This window comes from Herpailurus yagouaroundi, unplaced genomic scaffold, assembly GCF_014898765.1.
Source record: "Herpailurus yagouaroundi ecotype Mexico unplaced genomic scaffold, PumYag 166, whole genome shotgun sequence".
NCBI lineage: Eukaryota > Metazoa > Chordata > Mammalia > Carnivora > Felidae > Herpailurus > Herpailurus yagouaroundi.
This window is the reverse complement of record NW_024412407.1, coordinates 22,280,742-22,298,236: the sequence shown is the minus strand read 5'-3', so window position 1 is coordinate 22,298,236 and position 17,495 is coordinate 22,280,742. Positions and strand designations below refer to the sequence as shown.

The 17,495-nt window shown below is 40.6% G+C and overlaps 1 protein-coding gene and 1 long non-coding RNA gene across 5 annotated transcripts in view; one reads left to right on the top strand and one right to left on the bottom strand.

The window, feature by feature from the left end:
- ITPR2 (inositol 1,4,5-trisphosphate receptor type 2) overlaps positions 1-17,495 on the bottom strand; it is a 509,643-nt gene that overhangs the window by 42,337 nt on the left and 449,811 nt on the right. For all 4 annotated transcript variants that reach the window (XM_040488604.1, XM_040488605.1, XM_040488607.1 and 1 more), the window contains one exon: positions 7,764-7,924. In XM_040488604.1, the coding sequence (XP_040344538.1) occupies positions 7,764-7,924 (161 nt within the window). The remainder of the gene's footprint in view (positions 1-7,763; positions 7,925-17,495) is intronic.
- LOC121038800 (uncharacterized) overlaps positions 6,315-17,495 on the top strand; it is a 25,917-nt gene continuing 14,736 nt past the window's right edge. Inside the window, exons 1-2 of the long non-coding RNA XR_005794513.1 lie at positions 6,315-6,755; positions 9,839-9,921. This is a non-coding gene — a long non-coding RNA (uncharacterized LOC121038800). The remainder of the gene's footprint in view (positions 6,756-9,838; positions 9,922-17,495) is intronic.

Genomic DNA, 17,495 nt, shown 5'->3' with positions numbered 1-17,495 from the left:
TAGGATTGTTACAGGGCCTCAGAAGAGATCCCATGTCAAACACGTAGCACAGCACCTGGCTCACAGTCAGCCCCTCATCAAATGTCAGTTATATTGTAGGAGTACTGTCAATACGCATGATTTTATTTGGTTCTTACAGCAACTCTGCAAAGAAAGTCTTATTATGTCCAGGGCCCACATTTATCTAGTATGCATAGATATGGCTGTACTGGTTGCTAAAACCATTGTAATATTTCCTAGTTGCCAAATTAGCCACTGTCCCAACCTCCAAATCCCCCTCTCCCCCTATGACCCTGCAGCCTTCTCTGCCCAGGTGCTTCCCTTGGGATCCCTGCCTCTCCCTTCTCTCCAGGATGCAGAAACCAAGGGACAGGGACAAGGTCCCGCTCAGCAGGAGGCATCCCGGATCCAGCCACATTCAGCAGGTTTTATTCTGAGCACTGACTGGCTGACTGCACTTACCTCATTGATGGGTAAAGTGAAGTTTGGGGTGGGGGGGGGAGGTCAAGTCACCAATCTTGTAAATGGAAATCCTAAGAAGTCAAACTTCAGAATCTATTACCTAGGCTGATTCCCTCACACTGAGCTTCTCCTCCACGCTGATTAGGAAAACTAACAAAACACTTTTTTGGCTTTTTGAATTTGCAGAACTATCTCCTGGACACCAGCAGTTTCAATTTCTGATCAATTCAGGAAGGAGTCAATGTTATTTCGAGTCAGCACCTTGCTCTCGTCTTGATTCCCCATCCTACTCCCATCCATGAATCTCATTTAAACACGATTTGGCCCAAATTCTTCACCCTCACTTCTAGCACTGAGGAGAATCTTTGAGATGATGACTCTATGGATAGCCACACTGTTAAGTACTTACCATTTCTACCTCTATTTTACAAACTAAAAAGAAGACAAGAAAGATGTTAACATGCACAAAAATGTGGTAACTCATGGATATTACATATGACTACTAAATCAAAAATTAGAATAATGTAGAGGGTAGACCCCACAATGACAAATGAAATCCAGAGTTGGGAACTGAAAAGGACCCCTCTTAAATTGAAGACATGTGTCTGGACTTAAAATATGGAAAGTGAAGGTGGTGTCTCCCTCAATATGCATATTTACTTCTTAATTGTGCATTCTGAGCTGCAGAGACCCCCTTGGTTTGTTCTGAAATGTAAACATTTTTAGCAGTGTCTTATGAAGTTCTAAAGTCTTTAAAATAGGTTTTAAAGATTGAGCAGTTACATAATTGGCTTAATTAGATCCGATTACACAATTAGCATAAATTGGAAACAATAGAATCAGAACATATAATTTCATAGTTATGACACATAATAATAATGCAGAAATTAGGTTGGCAAATGGTGCTAACGCAGGAGGTTTGCATACAAATCCTAGAAGATTCGATGTCTTTCATGAGCCCAAACATCTCCCCCTCCAACAGTTACTGCTCAAAATGTGGCTTAACAATAAACAAGACTGATTTTGAGATCTAGATACAGAAGACAACATCTGGAAAATTGTTACTAATGGGTGACTAGAGAGATTTCTTTCCTATCTCACTGAAAGGACCATCCCTCTTTCTGAAGTCTCAATAGATTATTGTAAGGAAGAATTCATTCTTTTTTTTTAATGTTTATTTATGTTTGAGAGAGAGCAGGGGAGGGGCAGAGAGAGAGGGAGACACAGAACAAGAAGCAGGCTCCAGCCTCTGAGCCGTCAGCACAGAGCCTTACCCATGAGATTATGACCTGAGCCGAAGTTGGAATCCTAAGGAATAAGCCACCCAGGCGCCCCAAGAAGAATTTATTCTTTTTTTTTTATGTTTATTTATTTTTGAGAGAGAGAGAGAGAGAGACAGTGTGAGAGGGGAGGGGCAGAGAGAGACAGAAACACAGAATCTGAAGCAGGCTTCAGGCTCCGAGCTGTCAGCACAGAGCCTGACGCTGGTCTAGCTCACAAGCGGTGAGATCATGACCTGAACTGAAGTCAGACGCTTAACTGACTGAGCCACCCAGGTGCCCCTGGAAGAATTTATTCTTAAGTATGAGTTACATCGCAAAACCTTCCACTGTGCATGCCTCCCCGTCTGTCAGGAGAGCAGCCTCAGGCACACTTCTGAGCACATGCCCGTGTGGGAGGAACCGGGTTTGAGAAACACTGCAAGAGGCGACTAAATCGTCTTTTCTCTCTCATCAGCCACGTGATTTCTAATCATACTTGGATCATTCATCATACTTGGTTCCAGTGGCCTAAGCCTTCCTGCTGCATCTTTGTCTTCTGATTTAAAGGAGGGGAAAGATGACATTTGACTAATGAGAAATTCACGTTCCAAACTCCTTGCAGCTCTTTTGGTGTATCTTTCTGTAAATTATGTACCACAACAAGAGGGCTAAGAAGAAACCATTCATTTGGTAATTGACTTGTTACTTTATTATTCACTCCCTAAACATTTTGAGCTTCCTGGGGGAAAGAGACTATTTCTTACTTATCCTTATGTATCAAACCCATACACTGCGGCTAGGATATAGGAAGCACTCACTGTTCATGAAATTGACTTTAAGGCATATTACAGATATTATTACCTGCCCTGCTATTACAAAGAACCAAGGGCTACTCTATTCCCGCTTGTGGCCTTCAAGAAACTTAACTGTTTTTAGTGTCAAAGCAATTATTATGTTAACAAAAGCATGAGTTCAATTGTCCTAGTTGACATCTCCATGCTAGCCGGAAACAGTTTTTAGTTAAGAGTCAAGTCAGTGGAAGAGTGTAAGAGTGCCGTGTACTAAAATGAGAAAGTGATCTCAAAAACCCATGCTCATGGGGGGTGGCCAGCCAGGGTCTTGGTTGCAGCCCAGTACAGCAGAGCACACGGGCAAGGCAGTAGTTCTCTGAACATGCACAATACCCCTCTCACAGACACCTGCGGTTTTGATCCCGCTATTTGCCAAATTAAGTACTAAATATCCCCAAAGGCCCCTGTCATATCTCAGCAAATGAACACTGAAAATCTGAAAATGTCCTCAAAATGTTAGAGAAACATCTAAAAGCCTTGGGCATTTTTTCTAATGATCTCTATTTTGTTTGTTCCTCCTCAGTCGTCATCCTCTGGGTAATGGGAGAAGCAAAAGGGCTTAGTGATGCTTAAAGGCCATTACTAGTACAGGCTGGGGGATTTATCCTTTTATACCCTTCCCTCCAGTTTATTGGGTTCCCTTTCATTACTTTTACTTCCCAGCATGGTCCTTCCTTTTCCCTTCTCATTTTCTGTTCCCCATAAATACTAGCTCAAAATATCAATTCTCTTATCAAAAATGAGGGCTCGCTTGCTGAGAGAAAATATATTCCCCCGATACCTTGATCAACTCGCATCTCCCCTAACTATGTCTCAGAAGATGCTTTGTGTTCACTCAGAGACTCAGACAGTGGTGAGACTCGAACAACTTATTGTTGCATCTGAAGGCAAGGGCAAGGAAGGTTTAAATTTCTTTTCATATTTCAGAGTCTTGAGCCTATCACTGGGTGGATGTAGAGGAACAGGTATATTTAGATTCTAACCTCTAGAAATAAAGGTATTTACAATGTATGTTTTAATGCATATTGATATAAATATTCCTTATTGACATAGTAATAAAGTTGAAGCACTAAAGGTGACAAACTATACATGGAAGGGAGAAATATCCCCCAAAATGTTATGTTCTTTTTTTAATATAATTAATTGTCAAGTTGGCTTACGTACAACACCCAGTGCTCATCCCAACAAGTGCCCTCCTCAATGCCCATCACCCATTTCCCCTCTTCCCCCACCCCCGTCCACCTTCAGTTTGTTCCCTATATTTAAGTCTCTTGTGGTTTGCCGCCCTCTGTTATATTCTTGCTTTCCTCATGTCACCAAAAGGAAGGAGGAACTTCCTGAGGGTCCCAGAGTACAAATCAGATGTACTTAAGCAGTGTGGTAGAATTCATATGAGTTGTCTGGTGAATATGAGGAACTTCCTCATTTTCTTTTGCATAAACACTTGAGGGTAAGAGCTACATCAATTATGAAGAATTTAAAGCTTTAAAGTTCTGCTGATAAACAAGCACTTAAATCAGCTCGGTAAATGAAGCTATTTTTAAGGACAAAAATAAAGGTGGTAGGAAAATGTCTGGAAGGTTTCCTACCAAACTATTAAAAGTAGTTACCTCTGGCTTGGAGACAGAAAAGATATAGAGTTTGAATTGAGTTATAGATATGATTCAACTTGCTATGTGCTCTAAAATGTCTCTCTCTTCTCTCTTTCTCTCTCTCTCGGTAGATCAGGATTTCAAGGCCATAATCTCCACAGAGCTTAGAGTCACAGATTTTCTATATTGGGTTCATTAGCTACAGATTTTTTGAACTTTTCCAGAAAGGCTATTCCAGTAAGTGAACACTCTTTGGTGCAAATGACTTTTTGTTTCCATCAGTACTGAGCTTAATAATTTCACTCTTCCTTCTCCTGGCCATTGAGATTCAGAAACAGTGCCTGTTGTCTTGGATGTGCCCTGCTTGGATGAGAATGAGACAGTTCAGATTGGAATGAGTTTATGAGCTCTCCTCCCTCCCATCACGGTTCTGGAGAGAGCCGATGGAATAGGATGGGCAGAAACATGGATAAGTGTGTGGGCACTTAAAAACTCAGGTACAAGTGCCTGGCCAAATGCTGATTTTAATGTTAAGGCTTAACAGAGGTCAACACTGTTTTATGGTAAAAGCCACCTGTGATTTCCTTATTACAAAACCCCAAAGCTCTGTCTGACCTGTCTCTTCTTTATGGCCTCTCTACAGCAACTGATGCTGTTGAAATTGACATTGCAAGGCTTGTCTCTTGCCTTTTGACATACACTGCTTCCTGGTTCTCCTTTTGCCCTTTTTATTGTCTTCCTACTTATTTTATGTGTCTTTCTTCTTTCTTCCTGAATGGGGGATCTCGCATGTCCTGTCTCTGGCTTTCTCTGCCTTTCTCTCTACACAGTCTCCCTTCTCTCATTTCTCTCTAATTTGATGGCTTCAACTGTTACTCCATGTGGACAGTCACAGTGAAGACTGTCAATTACCGAGTACCTCCAGTATGCTAGCCATGTTTAACATATCATCTCACTGATGTCACAGCAATTTTCTCCCTTTTGGATGAGAAGACAGAAGCCTTGTATGGTAGGTTCAAAGATTTACCCAAGATATCGCAGACCACACAGCAAATAAGTGACAGAACTAAGGCTCAAGCCCAGATCTTTCGGGTTCTAAGGCTCATGTTGTTACTATCCTGTCCCTCCTAATTTATGACTTAGCTTCTAGTATCATTTTAAAATCAAAAGTGTTCTTTTCTGACCAGCTTCTGATCTTGCGCAAGACCTTCTGAAACTGATACACCACCTTTCTCCCAGTGACCAGGCTCACAATGTCAGGTGTCTTGGGCTCATATTGGCCCCCACCCTAATCTCATCAATTGCCAGATAGCACCTCTGATTTCATCTCTCCCCTCTCCCAACCAGCCTATGCACCACTGCCTGACGACTGTTCTAGGCCACATCATTCCTGTAGTGAAACCCTCCAGTGCCTTCCCATTCCTAATGAAATGATGGCCCAAACGGACACTTACTACTCAAAAGTCCAATCTACTTTCCCTATAATATCTCTCAGAGCTTCATTACAAGTTGACTCTGTGCCACTGAAACTGGGCCGGTGTCCCCCAAATTCCACCTGTATGCCTTTGTGCCAGATGTTCCCTCTTACAGGAACTCAATCCATCAGACACTCCCAATCTGCACAAATCCTACTCTGTTTGATGGACTGCCCTCCAACACACCCACACCCACACACACACCCACACACACACAGACTCTCCCTTCTACCACCTCCCAGTTGGATGTCACTCTATATGTTTAAGCCTTTACAGATTTTCATTTGTTCCACCCTTGAGGAACTTGGCCTGTTCTACTTTTGGTTTGTTATTCTCTTCCCCCTCTTATTAAGCTCTAAATTCCTTGGCAGAGAAGGAATGTGTCAGACTCTTCAGTGTATTCCCCAAAATCTTTTAGTCCAAGGGACAGAGTGGATGCCCAGTAAATATATACTAATTATATTTACTCAAATTTTGATAACATACAGCAATGTGAGGTTGCATTTTAAACTTAATGCTCTATATGTGGGGCACCCGGGTGGCTCAGTCAGTTGAGCATCTGACTTCAGCTCAAGTCATGATCTCACAGTTCGTGGGTTTGAGCCCCGCGTCGGGCTCTGTGCTGACAGCTCAGAGCCTGGAGCCTTCTTCAGATTCTGTGTCTCCCTCTCTCTCTGCCCCTTCCCTGCTCATGCTCTGTCTCTCTCTGTCTCTCAAAAATGAATGAACATTAAAAACATATATATAAACTTAATGCTCTACATGTCTTTTCTCCAGTAAACAGACACAAAATATTTCACATTGATGGTCTCGAGCATCTCAAGATCAAGAATGTATAAATAATGATTATGAATGCCTATCTTCAAACTGATTAGCTTTTCCCCCCTAATGTAGAAGGGAGAGAGTGCAGAAAAGGAAACATGGAGAAAAAGAAACAATATTAGGTTCTGCCCACTGTCACATAAAGAATGACATCATAGTAGGATGCAAACTACTATGCACATGAAACAACTTATAGGAGGATGTAAGTCAAAAAGGAGAAAACATGAAAAATGCTGAACAATAAAAATTCAATTTACATGTAGCTCTGCTATGACACATAAATATTGTCAGGTAAGACAAATTACTGCAATATTTACTTGTAGTTATTAGGATGTTACCCTCCAAACATGCTCTTTGGTTGCTCCCTCTACTGCAGTATATGTCTTCCTATGTGCATGACCAGCTCCCAGAAGGACGGACACAGAGTCACTGTCACTTGGTTCTCTGAAGCTTTGGAACTGGTGTTTCCTAAATGCTATCCTTGGGACTGGGCAGCAAGGAGGGTCATGACTCTTCTAAAGCCTCATTCTCAAATAGTGAACACTATCTTGTAAGAATATTTTTGAGAAAAAAAATCCAACATATGGCCATGTTTATTATAAGAATACATGAATTTATATTGGATGCAATAATACTGAACATGTGTCATGATACCCTTAAGTTGTAACTTAGGCTTCTTTTTAAACCACTTAGTTTTAATCTTCTGTGAAACAGAAGGAACTCCAAACCATGGACAACAACAGCCTCTGCTACTGATCTTAATGAGGAGTTATAAGCAACTTAGTATGGCAGAATCAGTACCAATCGTTACTGACAATCCAAATTGTATAGACAGGAAGACAGTGTTCTCCCATTGAGATCAAATGTCATACTCTTCTCAAACACGGTTAAATTTCTTAAACTCTTGATTTCTGAAATTCAAAGAATTTCTTAAAGCGTGAATCTTCTGTTCATATTTGCCAATGGGAAAGTTCCAGATTTGGGGAATTGAGACATTAGCAAAGACATGAGGTCAGGAGATGACGGACATGACTGAGATGGTACTATTCACTGCAGAGAGAATTCTTCAGTAAATATCATCTGTGCCCTGGAGACTTAGATTTGGTTTATATAACCAAGAAGTCCATTGGAAACCAGTGAGTTAGCTAGCCTGAGGATTCTTCAGTGATTGACAGTCCTATTTGGTAGTTAACCAAATGATTGGGAGAACTTTTCCATTTTGGGAGAAGGGTAGGGTAGAGAAGGGGAAAGTATACAAAATGCAACACAGTCATGGGTTAAAATGCTCTGATCACTCACCACAATCATTTGAGCCACATAACTTTCAGGCCCAGTGTATTCAGTGGGGTCTTTAACCTTCACCAGGACTAGGAAGTACAAATAATGCCACATGTTGTGTTCTGACTTGATGTGTTCCTCAAATGAAACAGTTTTGTTATCAAACTTGTCCCTCTCAAGTCCTGCAAGACACAGAAAACACAATGTATGTGATTTGTCATTTAATCAGCATGCGCTTCCCAGCATAAAAACAAAACATAATAATTATGTGGAAAAATGCTTTCTGTGAGTGTGCCAATTTAGAATGTTATGATTAAAAACAACACAGTACACAAGACCTCCAGAAAAAAAGGCCATAGTTTATAGATTTCTTCTCAACTAACATTCTCCAGCCTCCTCCACCCTCTGCCCAATGGGTCCTTAGAAATGTGCGGTCCTGTTATAGATGTAACATTGGAAGATAATTTAAAATATAGTCATATCAAAACTGTCCAATGAAACTGGACCACAAGTCTAAGCAGAAGAAGTAAAAATGATTGTGCAATAAAAGGCATGCTTGCTAATCAGGACAGGAAAAAAAGGTATTTTATCCAGGAACTTGGGTAAAAAGGGGAAAGTCAGCTGAGAGAGTCATCTTGAAAACCACTTGTAATCAGTGAAGGGCAAGCCAATGTCCACGGTGATCTTTGCTCCGAGTGCAATAAGGACTCTGACTTATCCAGCCTTTAGACTACTGTGTTCCTGGCATTTTGAGGAGGGGATGGTCTGTTCAATATCCAGGGCAGATTTTCAGCTGCTGGAAGGACACTGAGGAGGTTTCTGCATAGCAAGAATCTTTTCTTTCAAGGGCTGAAGAGTAGATGAAAGAAAGTGAATGGAGACGAAGAAAAACATCCATGGAAAAATGAGTTAGATCGCCAAATAAAATGGGATGTTGGGATTCAGTCTGGTTTTGCAGTTCAGATACTGGAGAAGAAACTAGGAAATTGGATTCCAATCCTGGCTCTTCTTTTGTAAGCATTTTTTTTAAGCCATTCAGGCATGAAGAAGACTCTTTAAATAATAAGATATAACATACAATAAGTAAAAAAAAAAAAAAATCTATCCCTAGTGAAAGGGTGACCTTTTATATTACCTTACTGGACATTTTAATGGAAAATACCATAAAATTAGATGAGGCCAATGGTGACGCCTCATCTTATTTGACCCATCATCAGCTCAGCACGACCCAAATAAAATCCATACTCTTCCCCCAAACTACTCCACCCACAGTCTGCCTCTTCATTCCATGGCAACTCCAGGCTTCCAGTCGTTCAAGCCAACTGAGGAGTCATCCTTGAATCCTCTCTTTCTCTCATCCATATCCAATTCATGTTGAAATTCTTTTGGGTCTACCCTCAACATAGATCTGGAATCTGGCCACTCCTCCCCACCTCCACAGCCTCCTCTCTTATCTGAGCCTTCATCATCTCTCACTGGGACAGCTGCATTAGCCTCCCAGGCCTCCCCGTTTTCACTTTAACTCTCTGTGTTGGCTTATTCCCAACACAGCAGCCACAGCGATACTTCAAAAACCTAAGTAGAATGTGTCTCTCTTCTGTTCAAAGCCCTGCAGTGGTTCTTTTCCAACTCAAAGTAAAGGTCAAAGGCCTTACAATGGCCTATGAGTAGGGTTGCCAGATAAAATACAGAATGCTGGGTTGATGCCAAGTTTTAATTTCATATAAATAATGAACAATTGTTGAGTATTAGTATATCCCATGTAATATCTACTTGCTAAACTGGAAATGATTATGCCCTATAGCCTCTCTAACCTTGTCTCTTACTCTCCTCTCCCTTGCTAACTCTTATGCAGCCACACTGGCTTCCTTGTTCCTTGCATGCAGACTCCTGCTTCAGGGCTCCTGGACTGGTGGCTTCTTCTACCCACAGAGCTCTTTCCTCTAATGTCTCTTTGATGAACTTGCTCACCTTTTGCTCAAATCTCACCTTCTCCGTGTTGCTTAACTTGATCGCCCTATTTAATCCTACAACCTGTCTCTTCCCTTTTGCCAACACCCTCAATCACTCTTTCTCTTTTATCCTCTTTTTCCTAGAGTGCTTATCACCTCCTAGCAGACTGAACACAGCCATATCAAAGTTGTGAAATTAAACCGGACCACAAGTCTAAGATAAAGTGGTAAAAATGATTGTGCCAGAAAAAGCCTGCTTGTTAATCAGCACAAAAGAAAGGAATGCAAATTTATCCAGGAACTCAGATAAGAACTTATTATGTTTATTATTTATTGTGTGTCTATGAGCAGATATATTTGTCTTTTTTTCTTCACCAACAGTCCTAATAGCTTAGATTGGTGTCTGGTGATATTATCGTCAGCACTGAACAAAATATTTATTGAATGAATTAAGAATATTTCACTAATAAAATGTTATTCCACTTGGGTGACTATAATCAAAAACAGATTAATAACAAATCTTGGTGGTGATGTGGATGAACTGGAGCCCTCATACCCTGCTGGTGGGAATCTAAAATAATGCAACTTAATTTTAATTTTAATTTTTATTTCCTAAAGCACTTTATTTTTTATATATTTTTTAAATATAATTTATTGTCAAGTTAGCTAATATAAGTGCATACAGTGTGCTCTTGGCTTCGGGAGTAGAATCTCATGATTCATCACTTACATACAATACTCAGTGCTCATTCCAACAAGTGCCCTCCTCAGTGCCCATCACCCATTTTCCCCTTCCTGCCCCCCATCAACCCTCAGTTTGTTCTCTGTATTTAAGAGTCTCTTATGGTTTGCCTCCCTCTCTGTTTGAAACTATTTTTTCCCTTTCGCTTCCCCCCGTGGTCTTCTGTTAAGTTTATCAAATTCCACACATGAGTGCAAACATATGATATCTGTCTTTCTCTGACTTATTTCACTTAGCATAATACCCCCCAGTTCCATCCACGTTGTTGCAAATGGCAAGATTTCATTCTTTTTCATTGTCAAGTAGTATACAGTTTGGCAACTCCTCAAAAGGTTAAACATAGAGTTACCATATGACCCAGAAATTCCACTTGAAGCACCTAACCAGAAGAAATAAAAACATATGTCCACACAATAACTAGTACATGAATGTTCACAGCAGCATTATTCATAATAGCTAAAAAGTAGAAGTAATCCATTCATCAACTAATGAAAAGATAAATAAAATGTGGCATATCGTACAATGAAATTTTCTGCAATAAAAAGGAATGAAGTAGTGATACATGTTACAACATGAATCTTGAAAACATCATATTAAATAAAAGAAGCAGGTCACAGAAGGCCACATATTATATGATTCCATTTATGTAAAATGTCCAGGATAGGCAAATCTTCAGAGACAGAAAGTAGATCAGTGGTTGCCGAGGACTGAGGAGGAGGAAAGGTTGGGGTGGGGGATGGTGGTGAGGGCTAAGGGGTGTGAAGTTTCTTTTGAGAGCAATGAAAATGTTCTAAAATTAATTGTAATGATGGATGCCTGACTCTGAATATATATACTAAAACCCACAGACTTGTATACTTTAAATGGGTGAGTTGTAAGGCATATATCTCAAAAGAGGTACAGAGAGAGAGAGAGAGAATGTTAAAGTAGATGTTCCCAGAATTCAGTTCAAACAATTACCTTCCTGTTGCAAGGTACATAGGGCTATAAAAATAATGTGACTACTATCAATTAATCTGTAATATGGTAGAGGAAACAGAAAATTTGTGTTATATCCTGAAGTGGTGATAAACTGCCAAGGAAGCACAGAAGAGGACAAAATGAATTGTGACTAGGTACATTTTAAAAGGTTTAAAAGAGGTGTAAAGCTTTAAATGTCTAGCCTTGAAACAGGATTACGGCAAGTGGAAAAGAGATGAATGGTAATAAAAGCCACCTAATTTTTATTGAGCACCTATTTGTGCTGACAACAACGTAAAGATGTGTAAATATGCTCTGGTAATTACAGTAATCCAATCTGACCTTTTAGCACATGAGGAAACAGATTCAGAGGAATTTGGTGAATTGCTCAAGTTGATGCCTCTCGGTAGTGGAAAAGTCGGTCAGTGTTTAAATAAAAACTTTCTGGCTCTAAGGCCATGTTCTTTTGCCTCCTGGGTGGAGGAAATGGCGGGGCAAAGCTAGAGGTAAAAGTGGATCCCCTGTTTGGGGGAGCATCAACTCCTCTGAAGGGAACATTTGGAAAGGAAGATGAAATGGTGCATTTGGCACAAAGTGTGAAGAGCTTTAAGCACAAAGCAATGGAGACTGCACTTTATTCTGAAGGCCTCTGAGTGGAGACCAGCACGTTCAGAGCTGTGCATCAGGTAACTTTGTGTGGTAGGATTTAGAGGAAGACTGAGAGAAGAGGCCGAGGGTGGGGAGACCAGGGGACTAGGGCAGCGAGGGGTGTAAAAGAGGGGAACTGCTTGTCTTTCATCTTCAGTGGTTCTTGCTCGCTAAACTTTATCGGCCATTCCCATGGTTTCAACCGGCATCATACTGGTGAGGTATCCCCAGCGCTGACCTTTCTTCCCAATTTGAGGTTCTATTTCCAGCTGCCTACTGGGTAAATCGTGCTGGGTAGCTTATGGGCATGTCACGCTCTTCTTCACCTCTGTTAATGAAGTCTTTGTCAACCAGGGAACTTGAAGTCATCCTCGGACTCATGCTGTGACAATCCACCCTGTGCACATTTCTTAGAGTGACTCTGACTTTCTCGCCATTCTCCAAACAAACCAGGTCCTTTGAAAATTCTATGCCTCCATCTCCTCCCTCTTCTACCTCCTACCCTTCTTCAAGACCCAGCTTAACTACTGCCACCACGGACTCTCACAAGGCACAACCAGCTAGTGGATCCTCCCTGTGCCCATGACATTGTTATGAAAATTTGTCTATTTCTATCTTAGCCTCTAGCACTGTACCATCTGACTTATTTTTATCAGCACCAGGCATAGTATCTGGAAAACAGTAGGCATTCAACTAACATTAACAGAGTAACTGAAAAATGAGTAAGACAGAGAGAGTAAAGAGAAGTTTTGGAATGAAAATTTAAGAGGGCTTGATGTCCAATTAGAGGTATAGATTTAGAAGCATCAAGCATGACCCTAAAGTCTGACCTGAATGACTGAATTTATGGTAATATCACCACAGCAAGAGGAAAAAAAAGAGAAAGAAAAGACTGGGGGAAGATATGTTTGCTTTGGGGTGTGTTGAGTTTATGATGCCTGTCGAACAACCGGTGTTGGGCTGCTAGGTCTGAAGCTAGAAACTCTGAACAGAGATGTCAAGGTGTAAATATACTAATTCAAGGATAAATGACATAAAATTAACAATGAAAGCCACGGTATTGGAAGAGATGAGCAAGGCAAAAAGAAAGGAAGGATAAGAGGTACTTTGTGTGCTCAACACAAACGTTTCAGAATACCTATGTCGTATTTCCCACACAATATGACTAAGGTGAGGGCACATACCCACCCACCACCCAGGTGTGCCTGTCTATTCCTCTTCTCAGCTTTATTTTTCTGCATAGCCCTTGGCATCATGCATTCTATGTATGCTGGAAAATAAGCTCCATGATGGCAGTACATTTTGTCCAGTTGTGCTCACTGCAATATCGTGGCACATAGTAGACACTCAATAAGTAATCACTGAACAAATAAATGCATAAATGACCTTAGTGTGTAAGTACAAATAAAGAACCAATATACTGAGAGAAGAACACATTGTCCCTCTCTGACAGTGCAGCCTTTATCTCCTATGAAATCACCTAGAAAGATCTTTAATTCTAGGCACCAGATTCCCATCAATCCTTTCTCCATTCTGTTATTTTGTCACATCTGCTCTGTCAACATCTCCCTCTCACTGGATTTTCAGCCACTGGTAATTCAAAATTAATAACTAATATGGATATCAGTGCCAATTTGTTCCTGTGCTTACTGCCCCAGCTCTGGCATCTGCTCATCATCACCCTATCATGACCGCCTTCTGGATCACTAGCAATTGTTTTCTGAGTCATAATGCTCACACATCTGGTCATTGCCTTCAAGGCTAGGAATGTCCCATCTGCTCTCTTCGCCTGTCGCAGAACGTACTTCCTTCTCTATTGCTACTTGGGTGTCACTTGGTATGTGTTGTCCTGGAGCTGATTCTCTCCTACTGTGGAGATTTTCTCCTCTGTTGTTCGATACTATATCCCTCTTTGGAGTTTAACACTCAACTCTTCTAAGAATCATTTACCAAGTAATAACTATATCATAGCCTACTGGTACAACCCCAAATATCCCAACTGTTTAAATCATTCTTGTAACTAAGTTCTTATAATGTATACGTATTATATATGTATATGTATATATGTATATATATGTATATATATGTATATATGTATATATGTATATGTATATAATGGTACGTGTTAGATCTTACATACGGTAAGCAATTCCAGGAACAGATGCATATCTAGATATACATTATCATAATGCTTTTCACACATTTCTGCTAAAGTTTCTTTGAGGACAGAGAGCAGAGAGCCTTTATGCTACTGAGGTCACAGGGATTAATAGCTGAAAGTGCCTGAGATTACTTTGCAAATTTTTCTTTAATTCTACATGATTTTAAATGTTCACATTAAATTTGTTTTACTTTGTAGCATTCTATTTGTTCTAATATAGAAAATACTCTTGGGGTGCCTGGGTGGCTCAGTTGGTTGAGTGTCCAACTTCAGCTCACGTCATGATTTCACAGCTCGTGAGTTCAAGTCCTGCGTCAGGTTCCGTGCTGCCAGCACAGAGCTTGGAGCCGGCTTTGGATTCTGTGTCTCCATCTCTCTCTGTCCTTTCCCTGCTCATGCTATCCCTTTCTCTCTCTGCCTCTCTCTCTCAAAAATAAATAAACATTAAAAAAATACTCTTTACATTTATTCTTAGGTTAAAGTACTTAAATGGCTTCTCAAATTTTAGAATAAATGTGAAACTTCTGGAAAATAGACCATGTTGATCTAATATCTCCCTATGCCTCCTGATAGATGACCCAATATCTCCGTGGGAATGCAGATGCCACAGAAACAATACCCTGAATGTGACAAAATTTAATAACTTGGAATTGTTGCACCCAGGTTTTTTGTCTGCAGTATATGTCAGTTTAGTATTTACCCACTTTATCTTCCTTTTGTAGGTTATAAGTCACATAAATATAGAGATAATGTGGGGTGCCTGGGTGGCTCAGTTGGTTAAGCATCCGACTTTGGCTCAGGTCATGGTCTCATAGCTCGTGAGTTTGAGTCCTACATCAGGCTCTGTGCTGACAGCTCAGAGCCTCAAGCCTGCTTCAGATTCTGTGTCTCCCTCTCTCTCTGCCCTTTCCTTGCTTGCTCTCTGTCTCTTCCTCTCTCTCAAAAATAAACATAAAGAAAAGTTTTTAAAAAATAGAGATAATATTAATTTGGGCTGATTTATTGAATAGTCATTCAGCAAATATTTGTGAATGGTCCCCAATACATACTACAGAAGCATAAAAATAAATAAGGCATGAATCTGGATCTCTTAAAGAAGGGAAATTAATGTGCATTGAAGGCTTACTCAGTTAAGCATTGAGCTAGGAATTTTGATATATGTGGTCTCAATTATACTCTCCAAACCCCACAAGATGGCATTATATTCCCCAATTTCCAGATGAGGGAACAATAGTTCAAGGTGAAAGGAAGCTTGGCCAAGATCACATATCCAAGATGTGGAACCAGTGTGCCTACTTAACTATAAAGCCCATGCCCTTTCTATGATATGACAGTGCATAGCATCCAAGAGAGATATGACAAGAGACAAAATACATAGAGTACCATGGATCAAAGTGTGATGCGAGGACTTGCTGCTGGTTAGTGAAACCAGAGAAGGATTCACAGAATAATGGCATTAGAGCTGGTCTTAGACAGAGGGTGGAGTTCAACAGCTAAGGAGTTTGGGCATTCCAAATGGAAATACTATAACTGAGAGTCTCTACATTAAAGATGAGTAATGCAGTTAGGCTGGAAGTTGAGCTACAAACAGGAGAACATTGGGTGAAAAGGTGGGCAAAAAAAGAAGGAGGCTGATTGTGGAGCACCTCACAGGCCAGAAAATTTGGAATATTAGAGTTACAGACTGTGCCATGCTATTGATAGCCTTTTGAGTAAGAAAATGATGAATTCACACTGGAAAAATTAATCTGGCAGCACTGAGCAGGATATTTTGGGATGTGAGCCAAGGTGAGCCTACAAAATCAAGGTGTGGCTGTGGAATGTGTAGAAGAAAGAGACTGAGACTGGAAGAGCAGATTCTTTAGCACATGGTAACTAGTGCACCTAGAATGGGAAACAGGAGATGTTAAAAACGATGGAGAAGCTCCCAGCCCAGATAACTGAAGGCACCATGGGATATCATCAGCTGCAATGTGGAGGTCAGGATAAACTGGTAGGTCAGAGGAAGACGATGGGAAGTCGGGATGCACTGGTTTTTAGACATGGTAAATTCGGCTGTCAGGAAGTCATGCCTGCATAGATGTCAGTCAATAATTGAAAACAAAGGACAAAAGCCTGGAGAGAGGTTGGAGCTGTGGTTGCACATGTGGCAGTAATCTGCATAAAGGTGGTATTAAAGAGGAGGGCAGAGAGAAGAGACAAGAAGTCAATGATAAAGTCCGAACTGCTTATCCAGTGGTTGGAAAAAAAACATTGGGCCTTGTGATGGAACCAAAGAATGAACAATCCAAGGCAGAAGAAAAGGTCAGCAGGAAATTAATGGGGAGAGTTCAGAAAAACATTCAATTTTGTGATGAGGGTTATTGTGGTGTTTTAAGGAGTGTATAGGTTATAGGTTTCTTTAATAACTGTGAAAAACCAAAGAGAATTTTGACAGCAAAGGGAAAGTTTAGAGGAGCAGAAATAGTGGTTAAGTGATGGACTTGTTTTGCTATTCATGTTTCTTGTTAGAATACAGGAGATAGGATCACGTCCTCAAATGAGGCTTGATTCTTACTGATACATTCTTCCAAAGAACCCTTTCTTCCAAAGTTGAATACTGACATAATAGATATTATGATCATGAAGAAAAGGGTTTACATGAATCACTGTTGAAGCAAGATCCTGTGACACAAAGAGAGATTTTCAAGGGCAGCATCTTCTTTTCCCCCATGGGACTCATGCTTCCATACAACATTTCTCTTCCCTAAATCCCCCAAATTATTGTACAATATCTTCCTTGGCTCCATCCCAATCTTGCTTCTCTCCATCTAATTTAGATCTAGAAAAATAAGACTCTTTTTGCTGCCTCATTTCCTTCCAGTAAGTCTCTGTTCAGCATTGTGCAAATTATCCTTGTGGAAAGTTCTCCATCTTTATCTTGAGTCACCAAAGGCTCTACTTCAGTTAATATGTCTCTGGCCTTCTCTGCTTTGAAATAGTTGATAATCAGTCTCTGTCTTCCCAAGGATGCACCCTCCCCTCATGTCCACATGCCACACATTCCTGGTTCTCCTCACACCATTCTGACTGGACAGATTTGTGTGTGTGCGTGTGAGCATGTGAGCGTGTGTGTGTGTGTGTGTGTGTGTGTGTGTGTGTGTGTGTGTTCCTCTTTCCCTTTTTTTTTTGTTTTTTTTTTTTAATTTATATATGAAATTTATTGTCAAATTGGTTTCCATACAACACCCAGTGCTCATCCCAAAAGGTGCCCTCCTCAATACCCATCACCCACCCTCTCCTCCCTCCCA